The sequence below is a fragment of the Meleagris gallopavo genome, chromosome 10 (genome assembly GCF_000146605.3).
Source record: "Meleagris gallopavo isolate NT-WF06-2002-E0010 breed Aviagen turkey brand Nicholas breeding stock chromosome 10, Turkey_5.1, whole genome shotgun sequence".
Taxonomy (NCBI): Eukaryota; Metazoa; Chordata; class Aves; order Galliformes; family Phasianidae; genus Meleagris; species Meleagris gallopavo.
In genome coordinates, this window is record NC_015020.2 from 22,880,384 (window position 1) to 22,897,912 (window position 17,529).

Consider the following 17,529-nt stretch of genomic DNA (forward strand, 5'->3'; position numbering starts at 1 on the left):
CAGTTTCCTGGTTTTATGTGGCTCTAAAGGGTGCAGTACTGACACAAAGCAACTTTTCCAACAAAGCCATCTAACTAAAAAATGACACTCAACCACTAAAATATTCCCCAGTGGCGAGATGACGGCTGAAGATTGCTGAGGGATATTAGTGATGTGCTCAATCAGTTCTGGCTCTCAAATTAGAAACAACTGGAATTAGTGAGAGAAGAAAACTGCTTCATTCCAGTCAAATTTTAAAAGATACTGAATTACTACTGTGAGGTAAGTACTGTGTGAAGGACAGCTGGGGATGTAAATTAATTAGTGCAGATATGTAGATCACAGTAACCGATCTGTTCAACAAAAGTGTAGCAGTAATTTTTTTCCCTCTTCCCAAACAATTAACAATTCAGATCATCTCTCTGAGAGAAAGCTGAGAAAGTCCCATTTTGATGTGCTGAGGTATCACAAGAGAAGGTCTGCCCAAGCCTGGATGCTGTGATTGCCTTGTGTACGTCACTGTCAACCGCTCTCCAGTTGCCTCCCTGAATCCACCACGCCACTGGCTCTTGGCTCCTACGTCCTCCAGGTTTTCTGTGATTTCCAGTCATCGTTGTGGACTCCATAACCAGATCAAAATAGAGAACTTGAAGTGCAGATGATGGGTAAGATACTGTACCTATTATTGCAAGAGTGATCAAGCAGTAGACTACTTTCTCTTTAGAACTAATTAAAAAAAAATTGGAATAATTCATAAGATTTTAATACATCTGACAGACTATGTTAAGGATCGTGCACAGTCTTCCTATAGGAATGACCTTCAACCCTTCAAAGACAAAGACTGAACTGCTGCAACTTATGCCACAAGTATATCCACCTGTAATGCCAAAATGAAAACATTAGAAAAAAAAACCCTTCTGTGGAAAAAGCAAAAGAAAGCTTGTAATACTCAATAATTAGTCAATTATACCCACAACTAATGTGTTACTGTGATCCCTTCAGGTTACCCAGAATCCTTCTGGAAGGAAGAGAAAGCATATCATTTCATTGGCCAAGCAGTAAAAATAATAATGAAGCCAATCATCCTTTGAACAAGCTTCTGAACTTCAATGTATGTATATGTGTTTTGGGAATATGGGAATTTTCAAGATGCTCGCTACACATATATAAAGAAGTCAAAAAAGTTATTTTGCCTTTATTTTATGCAGTGCAAATGTCATTTGCTTTTTCTGTTCATATTCCTTGTTCAAATGAATAAAAAAGCAGCTTAGACTTTAAAAAATTATAGTAATAGCATGAAGAACAATAGATATCCTTTTTTTTTTTTTTTTTGGCACCACAAGAAGGTTGCAATAACCATTTCTTTAAGGAAAAAACATAAGTGTCATTAATTTAAATTATCAGGGAGCAGAAGAGCAAGCTGACTAACAAATCATTTCTTGTTATAAAATAAAAGCGTTCTTTTATGCATGTGAGCATCAGTGCTACCAGGGTAGTTAGGAATTCATCAAGAAGCTTAAGAGGTGAGTTTCCTATTTCAGTTTCTTTAGCATGATCTCAATGGTTTTTAATGTCCATATGTTAACTTCATTACACAGTCCTGCTAACAGTCCCTTCTGGGAACCCTCCTCTTAGCACCTTCCTACCTCAGACACATACCAGTGACAGTACTCGGGCAGTACTTCTTTCCTTCCACCATATACCACTGTGTTCCTCCCAGGTACTAGAGCACGTTTGATTATTTTTAATTGAATGTTTTTAATCTTCATGGCTTTGTCCTGAAGCGATGAAAACTTGCTCAGGTTTTGTAAAACCAAGCAGATCTTTTAAAAGCAAAGCAAAATAGAGCTGTAAAGATTAGATTTGTCTCACCTTATTTTAACTACATAAAAATTAATTACCTGGTTTCAACTATACAGCCACAGTTTTCCCCCAACCAAGGGAAAAATACAGTAACCAGCACACAGCAATTCATCTGGGCCCAGGAGAGATTCTACCCTCTAGCAACATGTGTTCCCATCATTTGCTTTTGGAAGAGACCCAGATGGCTGTTTTGAAACAGCACCCTGCCTTTCATGCGTTTATACGTTGGTTAGATGAATTTCAGATTGCAGGGCTGCAGTGTACTTTACCACTGACAACAGGCAAATATTGAAAAGCAAAGAGATGCCTTAAGATTTTGCCCATCTCTCACAGTTCTCACAAATATTTATCTAATTCCAATCCATTTGCACTTTGATAAACATACTGTATCATTCCTATATCACTGAAATAGGAAAAAAATAAACCAAATAGTATGGGATGTTTGGGGTGAAGATGGGACAGCAGAGTGCCTTCACTGCACTGGGCAGGGGTTGGGGCAAGGAAAGGTACATGACTGCATGCGTGGGTCCTGCACGCTATGGCTCCATGCTGGTGTGCTGTTGCTCACCTCTGCTCCTCCATTACCAGTGATGCCATCTGCTGAGTTGTCTTTTCTGCAATTTGTATTTGTTCTGATTTTAATTTTTTTTTCCTCTTCCAGCAAGGGGTGTTTTTCAGCTCCAGACTGGCTCTGCTCCTTCACAGCTGTCCCTTCCCATAGAGATCACTTCTAAAGAACGAAGCAAACTGAAGCAGCAGGTAACTTTTGCACTCTAAAATCTGGAAACCTCCTCAGTGATTCTTTGCAAATCTTATTTCCTGTATTTTTTATTGTACGTTTAGTTTGCAAGGCACATGGAAACATTTGACGTATTTAATTTAGACATTTGTCAGATCTTTGCTCAGGGAGATCTTGCTTCGATGAGTGTAAAAATTACATGTATGTAATTCTGCAAAATGCAGTGGATTCTTTTGTTACACACAGATGTCACTCACATCACTTATAAGTCGTGGTTCTCAACTGGTCGTTACCTTTTTCCACTTTCCTTATGCTGAAGACAGTTAATTTCAGTATTTATCTGGTCTACTTGGGATGTACATAATGTACTAATGAAGAGGAAGAGAACAATAATGATGTTTAGCCCTTGAAAAGCACTTATTCCAGTTTGCTGCATAAATATTAACTGATGAATCCTCACAGTAGCCTCAAGGAATAGATTAATACTATTATCTTTCTCTTTAGAAAAGTATAAACAGTGAGGTGACAGTATGAAAAGGACACAGAAGTGCACAGAAGTACTCTTCTAATCTTTTTATAGCATATGAATGAGGCTTGCAGATGTTGTTTATAATTTGGCTTACAGTTTATATTTAAGTTTGAACTGGAATACAAAATCTTGCCTTCCCCTGACTTTACTGTGAACTTGACAAACCAGGAGTAGGAACATCCTTAGAATTTTACCAGAAGGTGAGAAAGTTAAACTACTATGTAGGATTTTTATTCTAGCAGTGATATGTCAAGAAACATTAAGGATAGCAAAAACTTGGAAGACAGAATGGATAAAGATCACTTGTTTCAGTTAGGTGCTGCTTCCCTTGAAAATAACCATCCTTCTCCTCCATGCATTCTCCTGTTTCATTGTTTTCTGGGCTGCTTTTGTGCCAGGTGCATGTCCCAACACTTACAGCTCCTGGAGCTGTGTTTGAAATCGGAACTGAGCTGAGTCACAGTGCAGCTTCCTCAGCATTCACCATGGGTTTGTCCTCACTGGAGCTGCACTTCTAGTGCAGTCTTTTGGGTTCTATTCTGACCAGAGTCAGAATATATCAAAGGACAGAAGGGGCATTTCAGAGCTGCAGGCTCCCTCCTGTTCGTGGCTCCCTGCAGGTGTGCCCTGAGGCAGATGGCTTCTTGTTCCAGTACTGCTACACCATGAGCACTTCATGCTGCTGTCCTGGGGAAGTAGCACGTTGGGAGGGGCTGTGTTATTCTATGGGATTAGTGCTGACATGCATAAGTGGGCCTGAGGTACGAATGTGCACCTTTAGTTTGCTGTCCAGGTTTGCCCTTGAGGTAGATTTCCCTATCATATGTGTTAAAAAGCACCATTACCAGGAGCAAAGTGAAGACTGTTCAGTGTACTTGAGGCTTACTTGAACCTACCAATTCAGTGATGCTTTTTGGGCTCTTTAGCAAGGAAAAAGGGACCTGTTCTTGTACAACTGGTAAACACTGACTGTTATACTACTCTTCCTCTGAAAAACTCTCTAGCACATCTTCAGTGATATTAAGTTATGTTTAGTTCCAAAGAATAGAAATTAATTCCTTCTGCAGTCAAGATACCTCATTCCCTGCATTCTCTGATACTGTTACTATGATTGAAGAAAAACTATCTATAAATGAATTTTATAGCTCAAATTCCTCAAAAAATGCATTTGTCCTTCTAAAACAGAGGTGTATTCTTGAAATCCATTTTAATTCAAAAGCATCCCACTGCTCAACTACAGATGTAGATGTTTTCTGATTACAGCTAGTAAAACTCCAGGTCTATTGTATTTCCTCTTCAAGGGAGAGCAGGAAGAACTCACGTTAGGGTAGGAGTGGAAACAACATCAGTGTCAGCTCTTAAATCATATCAGCCTAACTTGACTTCCATTTAGTTTGCAGAGTGTAAATATAAATTGATTTTAGGTAGACCATATTCAACTGGACACAATGTTTGTATAGAAAAAGCATATACTGAAAAATGTTTGTATATATATTTAAAGGGATATCTGATCTGAAAGTTCAGACACTGGTGTAGTTGTGCCTCTTCCATATGAACTGCTGCAGCATCTTGAGATTGTTCCATTTGTGGATAACACAGCTACACTTTGGGCCAAACAGCAGTGAAAAGGTGGTCACTGATGGTTTGCCAAGGCAGCACTTAATAGTGGATGAAATGAAAGACCCTGATCAAAGTTTTGAGGCAGTAATTGACTCAGATTGAAAGTATTTCAGCAGGGCAGTGGGTGTAGGTGAGTAGTCAGAAGTACAAGTCATTCCTCCTGGGCAGACTGTTTGCCCTCCTGGTGCGTTCTCAGCAGGAACCAAGGGCAGCTGATATCCCCCCTCTTGGAGGGAAGCTTCTTGGCCTTGTGCAACACAGCAGTGCACACAAAGGAGCTGGCAGCTCTTCCTTGCAGTTCTCTGACTGCACATCAGTTTACGGGGTGAATTTGGTGCTTCTTGTCAAAGCCAAGGGTAAAAAAATTTGCCAGTATGCAGGAATTAAAGAGAGAATATAAAAAAATAAAAAAAATATAAGAAAAACAAGATATATCATCAGTAGTTACTGCTGGTCTTAACAGATTTTCCAGGATAGTCTTCAGAAGTACCAGAGGCCACAGGGTAACTTGGAGTTGAGAGAGATTCTAGTAACTGTTTCAGGAGGAAAGTAGTGAAATTACTTGCAGTAATATTCCAGTAATTTTTCATTTCAGTAAAATAAACCAAAAGCTATCATAAGACAAAGAGACTGCCAATGATTCATGCTGTTTATTTTTATTATTTTTAACTTATTTATTTTTGAAAGGACGCCTGCACAAAGCAGTGAACTTCACATGTTCATTTGGTTTGAATTGGTGTTAATCAGTTTTCTGGCAAAAAAGAGGAACCGTTGACACCATCAGTATAACTAGTATCAATATAATAATTGTTCTTGAATGAATGCAAACATAATAGTGTAAGAGGGATCAAATTAATCCTCACTGCATCTTCTAGTCACTCTGATTAATTAATGGAGGGGAAAAGACAACTTCTGAATCTTTTTCTTCCTTGCAGTTCCTCCAGGTACTTTTGGGAAAGGTTCCTCCCAGTAGGGTCTGGTACTTGTTGGGGGTTTCCAGAGATCAGTGAGGACAGGTGGATGAGGCAGATCTCATATGAGCCCATCAGCTTGGAGAGAGAGACTGAAGGTAGAAACTAAAACATGTTATAAACTAGGGGACCCTAACAAGTGTGAAGAATATAGTTGTCTCATCCCTTTACTTTATAATGGAGATTGCTCCTCCTAATGTATGGATTTCTCTTTCGAATCAAGGATATAATGTATCTCTGCAGTCTCTTTTCATTAGGTGATGTTTGTTGTTTGTGTCAATAAATCCTGGCGTTGAGCTAAATGAAAACTGGGCCTTGCCCACACACTCCAACTAGGGCTATCAGTCAGTTGCCCCCACAGCTGAGATGCTCCCTAGGAGCACTGCTATACCCAGGATGCCTGAGGCAAGGAGTTTAAGAGTTGTAATGTCTGACAGTTCTTCCTTGTGTCTGCTGAGCTACCAAGCTTGGGATTTTAATCTGCAAAGTCTGAGATTTGAGAGATGAGGTAATATGTGAGGGACTTGGCTGGGGCACAAACACGTGGAATAACAGCTAACCAAGCAAATGAGGGAGGTATGTCAGAGCTTTTGCGGGCAGGAGGAGTAGGCTTTGCATAGGAAGGGGCAGTTTCTGTTTTCCTGCGCCCAAATAACAGTTATTGAAGAGCCTGCAAAATTATTTAGTTTTGTGAATATGTTTTCCTTAGAATTTGCCAGTTCCCATGATTTAGCTGTAGTGCTTCAGTTCCCTCATTTGTCTGAAATGGGAATTTTTTTACAGTGAAAAATGATTGATGAAGCCATTTGTGCAGAGGACAGTGTATTTTTCCTCTTCCATCAACATGAAACAAACCCTTAGAGGCACATTTACCACGTTAGGGCTGGAAAAACAACTTGGGCTTCTTAGTCAGATCAACAGCTTTGGCCTCTTGGCTGTGCTTCCTAGGATGTGACAGAGCAGGGCTGTCTGTGCCAGCAATGGACTCTGTGCCAATGGCTCTCTTTTCTGGGGAACTGAACCAACAGCCATTGGAGAGCATTCATTTTTATTTAAAAGTATTTGAAATAAAATCAAGATGTACTGCACATTAAAACACCCCTTCTATAACAGGTATTGGGAGCTGTAGGTTTCCACTGTTTGCCTTTGCTCTAATCCCAGATTTTTGCAGGCTGTCTGAGATTGGAGATGTGATCTTTTTATCCATATGAAAACAGCAGCACATCCTGTGGCAGGTAAATCTCTTTTCTTACCAAGAAGTAGATAAAACAAGGCAGCTAATTTCTAACATGCTGTTGTAACAACCACACCACCAACAAAAATAAAGAGCAGTTACTTTGATACAGCAAAAACTAAATCTGGGACAATCCACATCAGTAGCGCAAGTGGCTACTCCTTTCTTCTGCCTCTCCTGCATTGCCATGAACTACTGTTTTACATTGACTCATTGCTAGTTCTCTGCTCTGATGCTGATGAATTCTATCTTGCCTGCACTTCCCATCACACTGAAAAGACTTCTTTTTCAACTGATTATAAATAATGATCTACTGCAATCAACTTTAAATAAACACTTGAACTGAGTGGGACTTCCCTTAGGGTGCCGGGACACCTGAGTCAGTGCTGCTGTTGGAATGGGGTCATTCTTTCTTGTGTGCATGTTGTCCTTTTACTGCATTCACCCTGTGCTTTGCTGGGAAGACAAATGAACACAGGAAAATACTGGTTGCAGGGATTGTGAAGCCAGTAGAAGAGGTTGAACAGGGCAGATAGCTGTCAGATGTGATAAATACAGATAATTCTGGGTTGGAGCAGAGGGATGGACTACATAACCTCAAGGTCTCTGCTAGCTCAATTTTTGTAGGTTTCTATGTAGCACATGCTTTATTAATATGCATATTAGTGTTCCAGTTCTATTGCAATAAAATTTTATTTCCCCTAGAAAACATTCATGTAGGATTACCTTGTGTCACCAGCAAGAGTGAAAAGAGTATGACTTCTAAATACATTCTAAATTGTGTCTAAATACAGTGATGTTTTCATGATGGCAAATTGGTCAGCAGTGATCAATATGTTGACAAGCAGTGTCTGATATGTGTGCACTACTGTGCCTTGAGCTAGATGAGACTCTGATGTGCTTTAAAGTGCTGCCTCTTCAACAAAGTAGGAATTGTGGAGCCCTGAGTCATGGGTGGATCATAAAGGACTTTTGGGGAAATAGTATCCTTTGGAAACCTCAGAACAGAGAGTGACTTTGTGGAAATAAAATGGGGAGTTCAATTGGGTTAGCAGAGGGCTAGGAGCTGTTACAGCTTGGGCGGGTTGCTAAATTCCATTTATCTGCTCATGGATGCCCCAGCACTTCCATGCTTTTTTGATTTGCAGTAGTTCTTTAGTTATGGTTTCTTGATGTCAAAGTGTAGGAGAACTGTGACACTTTTTGGGTGGCAAGATGCTATGACTTAACTTCTTTGGCCCCTGAAAAGAGAGATGTCTGCCCTCACATCTTCCCAATAACCAGTGTAAAGCAGGGCATGCAAATTGAGCAGGCAGTCCTGCTGATCACCTTCCCTCTGTTCTTGAACTACACACGAATGTTACAAATTCCTGAAAAATAGGTGAGCCCTGAATGCAATTCCCTATCAACTTTTCCCATGTTTCTCCTCAACGCTTTGTGAGGGCTGCCCTGAGCTGCCTTCTCTTCCCTATGAGCTTTTCTTGCAGGCTTTCAATTTGCAAAATTATTCAGCATGTGCAGCAGAGTCTTTACCAGCTTCCCAGCTAACCAGTGTAAAACTCTTTGTCGACTTGCCTTGTTTACTGCCTCATTTTCTCAACTTCTGTCTGAGATCTGACATTTTCTGCTCACCCGATAGACCTGTGTCCTTGCTTTCTCTTTAGACTGGTCTCCGGTTTCCATAGATACTGCAAGCCTCTCCTTGGCTTTTGAATTAGTGTCCCTTTATGGTGTTGCTTGACTGTGAAAGGACTAGTTTCCTCCAGGCACTTAACTAAAGAAAAAGATGTATTTGAGTCCTTCACATAACAGTAATTTAAATTAGAACAGATTCAGTCTATGAAGGGTCTATGGAGAGCAGGTTATTGTGCAAAAGTTACTTTGCAAATGCTTTAATGAAATGGAAGTTCATGGAGCACTTGATGGCAAGTGAAGGCAGAACATTAAGGCAGAACATCTCCAGTGAAGATGACTATTTCCATTCCTCTAGTGCAAAAGCAACAGTGTCCTTAACACAGAAAGCCAAGACAAAGAGACGCTAGATGGTAGGTGTGTGTGCTGTGACCTGCCCCTCCTGCTTCCGTGAGACTGGCTGTGTCTGTTATGCCTGATGCCATACTGCTGGTGGTGCCTGTGGTTAAAATGAAATATATCTGATTGGAGCAGCTAAGGTAGCATACGTGATCTCATGTGCAGGAGGGCAGAGAAACAAGCCCCCAGCCTCACCTCCCATGGGCACTTCTCTGTCAAGGTAGGGCCCAGCAGGAAAAGACCCCACGGATCTACCTGGCACTGGGGCTAAAGCACCCAAGTAAATGCAGTGGTTTTCCATGAAGCCGCTGCCTTCCAGAAGCATTTCCGGTTATGTCCCTGCATTCCTACTGGAATGAAGGAGAAACTGGGAAATGTTTTCATCCTATTAGCTCTGAATGCCCAAATGCCAACTATTAGAGGCCAGCATTGGTAGCCAAGGGAACAGCCCTCCTGCAGCAAAAATAAAAAATGTACAGCTGAGCAGCACATAGAGAGAACAGCACACAAAAGGCTCACCAGACCATGAGAACATTTGGGTTTTGTTGTGGGGCTAGGTGTTTTGTTTGTTATTTTAATATAGATGGATAGCTCTAATCTTTTCTCCATTCTCAGCGTTTAGACCACCTGCAGCTTAAAGTGCTGAGGCACTCTTCAGCCTTTAATGGGTGTAGGAGAGCTTCAAAGAGCCACTGCAATCCCATCAAATATAATGCACAGCTAGCCCAGAACAAAAAAAGCTGGCTTGGTCTCCGATATCAGACTTGTGTTTGTGCGCTGGTTCAGCCCTGGCTGCAGACAGAAGGTGAAGATGTCTATGATGAAGAGCTGTATTTCTGTCCCAGTCCTCTGCCATGCAAGGATTTAAACTCATTGCAGGCCTCCTTTTCCTACTTCTCTGTTATAAAGTTAGGTTTTTTTTTTGTTTTGTTTTTTTTTGGCAGTGTTTGGGTAAAGTTACACTCAACAAGTCCTTTAAAACAACAACATGGGGCCTAGCTGGAAGTAGATGATGTTTGACATACTAGAGGAAGCGCAGAGTCCCTTGGTTTTAACCATATTCACCATCTGAGTAGTATTGCACATAATAATTTCCAACAAGAAACGGTGTTTGTTCGTCACTTATTAGCTCAAGCCACCAACCACAGAAAGTGCTTAATCAATTCCTCTCCTCGCAGTCATCTGATCAATTTGTAGTGTCAAGGCAAAAGCAGAGAACAAATGTTCTATAGCCCAGATTGCACAAGGACCTTTCTAAAAGCAATGTTTCCAGAGCTCTTGGTATTAAGGGTCAATATCATTAGATTTCAAGGTTATATCTGTTTCTCAATTTTACAGTATCTCCAATTCAGCCTAATGAATAAGAATTGAATCAAAGACCTTTGTTCTTTCATTCTTGAACATGAAAAGATGTCACTAATTTCTTTCTGTCCCTTTATGTCCCCAGGCAATGTTAATGCCTTTCAAGAGCGCGAAGCCAAGCGTGAAGGTCACTGCTCTTCTGTAGCATTAGCAGTAGGCTCCTGAGCACCAGGTGTCTCTGCTTGCTTCTAAATGCCATTTTCCCAGCTTGTGCGTGCAATGCTGTCATTGCAGTCTGACAGAGGGCTTCACCTTTGGTTCTCCAGAGGATAGTGTTTCTTCCTTCGAAAATGTAAAACTTTTCCACAATTGGGCACCAAGCTCTTGCAGTGTTGCAAGGTATCAATGTGTGGGATGACAGCAAGTATTCTGGGCTCAGTGCTGTGAGCTGCTGAGGCAAAATATTAATTGAAATTGCCAGTTCAAGGGACATTTGCATTACTGTGACAGCTAGCTCTGCTCTATCTCGCCTTACCTTTTAAGATACTACGTGTTTCCTTTGTCCCAGTTGCAGAACAAATGAGCAAACAATGCCATAGAGGAAAGGCCCACCACTTCCCTGAAGATAACAGCCACAAAAAGCTGCTTGCAGTGTTGGCAGTCTCACAGCCTCTTATCTTCTTTTCAGCTGCTATTAATAACAAACACTTGTGGTGAGGTGGCTATTGCATCTTTACAGAATATTGTCAGAAAGACATTCAAAGGCAAATTTCCCATCTTAGTGTTTGTTGGCTTGTAAGGAATTAACAGATCCTTGCCATGCTAACCGTTGTTTGTTTGGAGAATAGTCAGTTTGGGCCGTCTGTGATACTGTGTAACCTTAATTAAGTCAATGACCATTCAGTGCTTTTTCTCATTTCATGTACAATAGGGGAAATACAGGTTTTCTTCTCAGGAGTTTGCAGCACTGGTTATTGTAAAGCTATTGTTGAACAACCAGTTTCTTGGGCAGGAAACTCCAGAGGCACATGGAGTGCTTCCAGTTCCAGGAGAGGTGGCAGGAAATCAGCTCACTTCTTTCCAGTGCTTATCCTGAGATAATGAAATGCTCAGACCAAGCTACCAAGTGCCAAAAGAGGGCTGACAGAATAGGGAATGTTTCATGTAAGTTCACAATGGCTTCATCTTTAAGTTAGGAAATTACATTGTGGCCAAACAACTAACAGTTTTATTCTGCGGCTTTCCTATCCCAGCCTGATACGTAATGGCTCCACCTGAGAAGCAGTTCTGTGTCTGTAGTGATTAAAGTGCACTAAAATGCTCTGGGTGACAACTGCTGTACAAACGTGGAGTTTTCTTTTCTTTCTTTTGTTTTATCAGATGGCTTTCAGCTGCTAAGAAAAAATCTCCAGGGTATGTTTAAAGCACCATGTTTCAGTTTTGCATTCACGGGGTGAGAACTCCCACTATGTTCACGATTATGAGTTTATGCATGCATTACTATCATGCTGTTCATAAATCCCCATCTGAAATCACCTCTCCAAAGTGGTCTTAATTTTACAAATCCACATTGCACAAATGTGGATTTCTTCCCTTAGCTGATCTAGGGGAAGAAAGGATAACAAATAAGACTATATTACCAAACCAATTCCCATATTACAAACAAGACTGTAAAACAAAGTAAGACGTATAAAGCACTATATTTGGAACTAATATACCACTGGTAATTGTAACTAGTATTAGAGTAGAAGGCAATAACAACAAACTAGATATATGTGATTTAGTATCTAAAATTAGTATAATTACTGGTTATAGTGTTTGCTTCAAGAGTGGATGCTGAATATGAAAGCACTGGAAGGCTACAGATATGGAATAAGAAGTTAGACATCACAAATTTCATACAGAATGAAATCATTAAAATCTTAAGAGTCTTGAAGAAATCTGTTTTGTTTAGATTCTGGGTCATCTTGTTGATACAGTGTCTGGAAAGTCAGAGCAAGATAGACACTGAGATATTTTCCAGGGATGTTGAACCCCCAGGGAGAAACTACCTGGGCAAGTTCCTCTCTCTCAGTCTCATAATAATGAAAAATTGTCAGTAGACTGAATTTCTTTCCATATCAAATACAAAGTTTGAAGACGATATTCTTTCTCAGTGCAATGATTTACATGCAGTCTCCCAGACCATCCCAGTGGGTATGGACATGTCTAAGAATGCTCACGCACTACCCTCACACACTGCAGAAATAAGCTGTTTTTGGCAGATGTACACAGTCTGGCAAGCTGCAAAGCTGCTTTTTACAATGCAATGCAGAAACAGAGCCACCAGAACAAGTCCTTTTCTGTCTACATAACATCATGCAGGTTCTTTACCTGACAGCTTATTCTGTCAGGAATGAACACAAAGGACACTTGGGACACAACAGGATGTGGCAGCAGTGCTTTCCAAATATCGGCACAAGAACAGCACTCCATTAGCAATCTTTTCACAGCTGCCCGAGGCACCCTGTTGTGAATCCTTTTGTGATTTAAAACTACGTATTTGGGAGTGTATTTAACTAATTAAAATTGGTCACAATTCCTTTTCAAGTACATTGCTGCTTTATTAGAGGAAGTTGGCTGTATGCTTAAATCAATACAAATGAGCGAAAACGAAAACAGAGAATGGTTTGGAAGCTGTGAGACTGAGTTAAGGTGCTTTACTCCTAAGACGATCCACCAATCCTGAAGAGATCTGCAAGTGTTCCACATTTCTAAGTACGCTATTATAACCGTGGATCTATCACTCTTTATGACCTCAGAGGAGTTGGAGGAACAGTTTTCTTCCCAAGAGGACATAAAATTTAGCCTTTGTAACATCAGTTAAAAAGAAAGAGCAGGAGCACTGGCCTTTTGATAATACCCTCATAATATCAGAGCAAGATGGCTATAAGCCAAGATTTGCAGTGCAATTTTCAAGTCTTAGCCAATTTTGATTATGTCTCATGAACACCATTTCTAGGTTGAGAATAGATTGCTGGGAACATCATTAACTATGTATAATTTATAACATGCTGAAATGCAGCAGGCTGATCAGATTTAATGCTTTACCACCCTCATGTTTTAGTGTAACAGAATTTCCTTAATTTGGGCTTGCCAAAACTTGAGATACAAAATTGGATGATGCTTCACAAACTTATCTGTACTACTACTACTGACACCTTTTATATGCAAAGTTAATAATATTTAAACTCTGTTAACATGCTATTAAAAACAAACAAACAAACAAATAAACTACAAATCTCTTCAGTGTGCACTTTATATATGTGGCTTTAATTATCTGCTATGTGTGTCAGTTTTATTCAGGATGTTCCCAAGTCCATGCTTGTAGTATTGTGAACACTGACAATTGGAATAAAGCTTGTATGAGTGTGGCAGATACATTTGGATCAAGGATCTGAACAAAGTGCTCAGAGGCAGTGAGCGTTATGAACTCAAAAGCTCAACATTTCACTCTGTTCTCCAATGCCTTGAGCTACCTGTAATTGCTTACTCTTCAACACAGAACTTGCAAACTGTTTTATTAATGGAATGCCACATTTGGTGCACAGGTAACCTTTCCCATGTCTTCATCTGAAACAGATCTACTTTCCTGAAATGCCACAAAATACTAACTGACTTCACAGAAAAAAATAATCTCACTTTTGTCATTACTGATTTTTTTGCAGGCTGCTAAAAGCAGAACAAAGGGCCTTAAACCTAAGGTATGCAACATTTTACATATACTGCCATCTGTCGTTCCAGCATGCCAGTTTTATCACCGTGCCTCTGTGATTTTTATTCTAGCAGCAAGCATATCCCTTGAAAGGAATGTTTTGCAAGAAATCTGTTGCAAGTACAGTTGAGTTGGAAGAACTACTGTAATTCATACATGATCTGTCTGAAATAGTACACATTGTGATTCTTTTGCCATTTATTCTGCTGTGAATACCTTCAGTTCTGGCTGTGACCAAATTTGTGTTCGTTTCGCTCAATTTATTTTAATAGCAAGCTTGTCTCTTTACTCAAACCACAGCCAGAGCTTTCATGTTCTGAAAGTTGTACCTTTGCAGCAAAATGTACACGCATGTATCACAAGCTTTGCATACATGTATACATAAAATTGTCTATTTACATATACTGCCCTACATATTTAGACTGCTTCAGTTCTGGTTTGTATATATGTAAGCTATATGATTTTGTTTAATTGGAGTCCAACATATAATCAGTTGGCACTGTGCTTCCTAAATCTATCAAAAAAATGGAGAGAGAGAGCCTTTCAAAAGCTGGCTGGAAACCAAAAACAGTTGGTGCAGGGAGTGATCACTGTGCACTGGAGAGTGATCCTAAAGCAGCAGGTAGACATGGAAGTCAGTTACACAGTGACAAACCAGTTGGCAAGGTGCTGAAAACATTCTGTTTTTTGAAATGTTTGTATGCTTTGTCCAAGGGAATCTCCTGTCTTAGACACTTACCTGCAGTTCCATGGTAGGTCATTTCCTAGCTCTTTGACTTTTTCTACTACAGCCTCTCGCTTAAACTCTGCCCCTTCAGTTCATCTGTCCAACAAATCTAAGTTACTTTTGTTTCTGCTTCTTATCTCTCCTGCCCATTTCATTTGCAAGATCTATAGGGAAACATGTCTCTATATATGTATTGTCATGCAGACACATTACTTTTTTGGGCTTGGCATCACCTGGACATGACTTAAATGCTTCTAGGTCTAAGCTAAGCAGAGAAACATCCGCACAGACATATAATCACCAGAGCCAGCAACAGGCGCTGTCTAGGGTCAACAGGCAGCCTGGAGGAACATCTCACAACTAACAGAGTTGATGTGCAAGCAAAGGACAGCATTTTTGTATCCAAAGACAGCAAAATTAGGAATGAGTGTGTGGACCTGAGTGTGTTGGAACGGGTCCTAAAACAAGCCTCAGTACCGAAGCAGCAGACAGGAAACAGTCTTCCATGCTTGAAACCATGGGGACAAACTCCCAATAGTCCAGAAGAATTTCTCCTCCATTGGAATGGGATGTAAGTAATACACTTAAGAACATATGTATTTAAAAATGTAGAAAGCCACAGAGTTGGTCATGTTTATTGCATCCACAAAAATATACATGTATTTGCATACACAAGTACTTCCAAGATACTTATTGAGTTAAAACTGTATGTTCATGAGATTTAAAATGCAAGTTCACCTGCCACTTAAAGCTGTAGTCTTAACTATGTCAGACAGTTTTACTCCCCAAACGTTAAAGAACTCAAGGCCTCTTTCTGTTCTTTGTGCAACTGCTTTGCCCTGTTTTTCAAATCCTCTGCCTTGCCATCATTCTTTTCAACACCATCTCCCAGTTTGTACATTCGACTGGCATTGGCACAAGCCCATATGTGACCCAGCTCACACCCCTTCAACGAGTACTTCAAAGCACGGTTCATGTCCTTAGGGATCCCAGCTGCTCCTTGGAGGTACATTACACTGAGGTTGAAGCAGCTAGGAGCAAAGCTGCCATCGCAGGCTTTTGTGTAGTAGTCTCTAGCAACAACTGGGTCAGGTTTATCATCGTTGACTCTCCCATCGTGGGCCAGCAGCCCAACGCTGTGACAGGCATTCACTGACTTCTTCCCGCCTTTTTCACATGACTTCAGGAAAGACTTGTAGGCAGCTTTCAAGTCTGCAGCGAGTCCACCTGTACACCAGGAAACCAAGGTTACTGCAAGGACAGCTTGAAATGGATGGGAGCTTTCTGCTCCACACTGCTCTCTCTGGGAAGACAGCAGCCCTCACTTTAGGCACTACAATCAAAATTTAGGGCTTCAGAGGCCATGTTGCTAACCTTAGGAGACCCTCCTCCACTTCCTGGTGACCAAATTAGTTCATGCAGACATTATAATGTAAAGAAATGGAAGAAATGCAGATTTTAAGGAAAGGGCACAGAGCAACATTCAGCAGCAGATATATACTTGCTGCAGACACACATAAAACATCACACACGTGGCTAATCTGAAATTCTTTCTTTGGGTGATTAACTTAAGACTTTAACTTAAGGTTTTCCATCCTTCCCTTCTTTTATTAGGGTAATAAAAGGGGCAGGACAGGCGGGTGTTGGGATCAAAAAGCTCAGGGGCCTCAGGGGCCGAACGGAGCCCGGGGTGGGGGGGTGGAAGGGGGCAGGGGAAGGGGGATAAAGGAAAAGGGGAAAAGGGAAAAGGGAAAGAGGAAAGGACCGCGACGCAGCGCCGGGCGCACCTTTGCCGATGGCCTGGTAGGCCCCCAGCTTGTAGCAGCTCTCGCTGTGCCCGTACACCTCGCAGTTGTCCCTCAGCACCCGGGCGGCCGCCTCGAAGTCCTTCTTGACGGCGTCCAGGTAGTCGGCCAGGCGCTGGCAGCCTGCAAGGCACCGTCAGAGCCGCGCCCGGGCCGGAGGGCTGGGGCGAGGGACGCTGGAGAGCCGCTTACCTTCGGGATCCTTCTCCTTGAAGCACTGGTAGCTGTACTCGACGTGCAAGTTCTCCAGATAGCTCCTCACCTCCTCCTCGTCCTCGAAGTCGATCAGCCCGGCCATGCTGCGGGGCCGCCCACAGCGATGGCCGTCACCGCCCGCCCGGAGGTGGGGCCGGGACCGCCTCCCCCTGCGCCGCTCTGTGCGGCCGCCCCTTCCGCGGCACAGATGAGTTCTGTAAACGGGAAGTGATTTCAGTGCTGTAACTTGTGGCTTGTGGAGCTTTCGGGATGAACAGAGCTCAGTTAAAGCTTGTGCGCGGGACGAACCCGGAGCGCCGCCAGCAGCGCTAATGGCGGGCTCCCCCTGCTGGCCGCCTCCGGCATTGCTGCGTGACGCCGTTTGGCCGTGGTGGGTTGGGGTTATTTGTTATTTGGGGATTTGCGAGCAAATGTTGTACAAAGCAATTCCTCACAAGATGTAACTGCGAACTGTCCACGTTACCTGGGAAGAGTAATTGTATCGCTGCTCACTTTGTGCTGCCAACAAGCAACAAATGTATTCACAGTGCCTGCGCGTTGGGAGCGGTTTTTATCGCTGTTACTGTATCTGAAGCCTGAAATTACTCAGTGCGAAAGCTGCTGGCAAAGCTCCTCTCCAGCAAACCCGACCGCACCGGAGCAGACCGCTGCGAGCAGGAAACGCGTAGAGCGCTGCCCTGCGCGGCGCCTTTAAGGGAGGCGGGATCGGCGCTGCCTCCCGGCCGGCCGCGAGCATTCACTTCCAGGTCGGGGGGGGGG

General features: G+C 42.0%; 1 protein-coding gene and 1 long non-coding RNA gene across 3 annotated transcripts; one reads left to right on the forward strand and one right to left on the reverse strand.

Annotated features, from left to right (window-relative positions):
- Positions 1-368: 368 nt before the first annotated feature.
- LOC104912445 lies at positions 369-13,704 on the forward strand. Its single transcript, XR_004160818.1, has 4 exons — positions 369-644; positions 982-1,090; positions 2,504-2,601; positions 10,414-13,704. It is a non-coding gene; the product is annotated as an uncharacterized LOC104912445 (long non-coding RNA).
- A 1,642-nt stretch (positions 13,705-15,346) lies between these two features.
- On the reverse strand, positions 15,347-17,422 carry LOC100545797 (cytochrome c oxidase assembly factor 7). Of its 2 annotated transcripts, XM_010716116.3 has the most exons (4): positions 17,234-17,422; positions 16,747-16,964; positions 16,537-16,677; positions 15,347-15,976 (listed from the first exon to the last, which is right to left on the reverse strand). In XM_010716116.3, the coding sequence occupies exons 2-4, from the start codon at positions 16,850-16,852 to the stop codon at positions 15,528-15,530; spliced, it is 696 nt and encodes a 231-aa protein (XP_010714418.1). In that variant the 5' UTR covers positions 16,853-16,964; positions 17,234-17,422; the 3' UTR covers positions 15,347-15,527. The 2 variants fall into 2 exon arrangements, with proteins under 2 accessions (XP_010714418.1, XP_003208919.1); XM_003208871.4 differs by lacking the exon at positions 17,234-17,422 and having other exon boundaries at positions 16,747-17,021.
- Between the last annotated feature and the right edge of the window lie 107 nt (positions 17,423-17,529).

Bases quoted from the DNA above. Each gene is read 5' to 3' on its own strand.
- LOC100545797 (XM_010716116.3), bottom strand. From the start codon at position 16,852: ATGGCCGGGCTGATCGACTTCGAGGACGAGGAGGAGGTGAGGAGCTAT. The intron at 16,678-16,746 runs GTAAGCGGCTCT...GGTGCCTTGCAG, and splicing joins CAAGGAGAAGGATCCCGAAG to GCTGCCAGCGCCTGGCCGAC. The intron at 15,977-16,536 runs GTGCGCCCGGCG...CCTGGTGTACAG, and splicing joins CTACCAGGCCATCGGCAAAG to GTGGACTCGCTGCAGACTTG.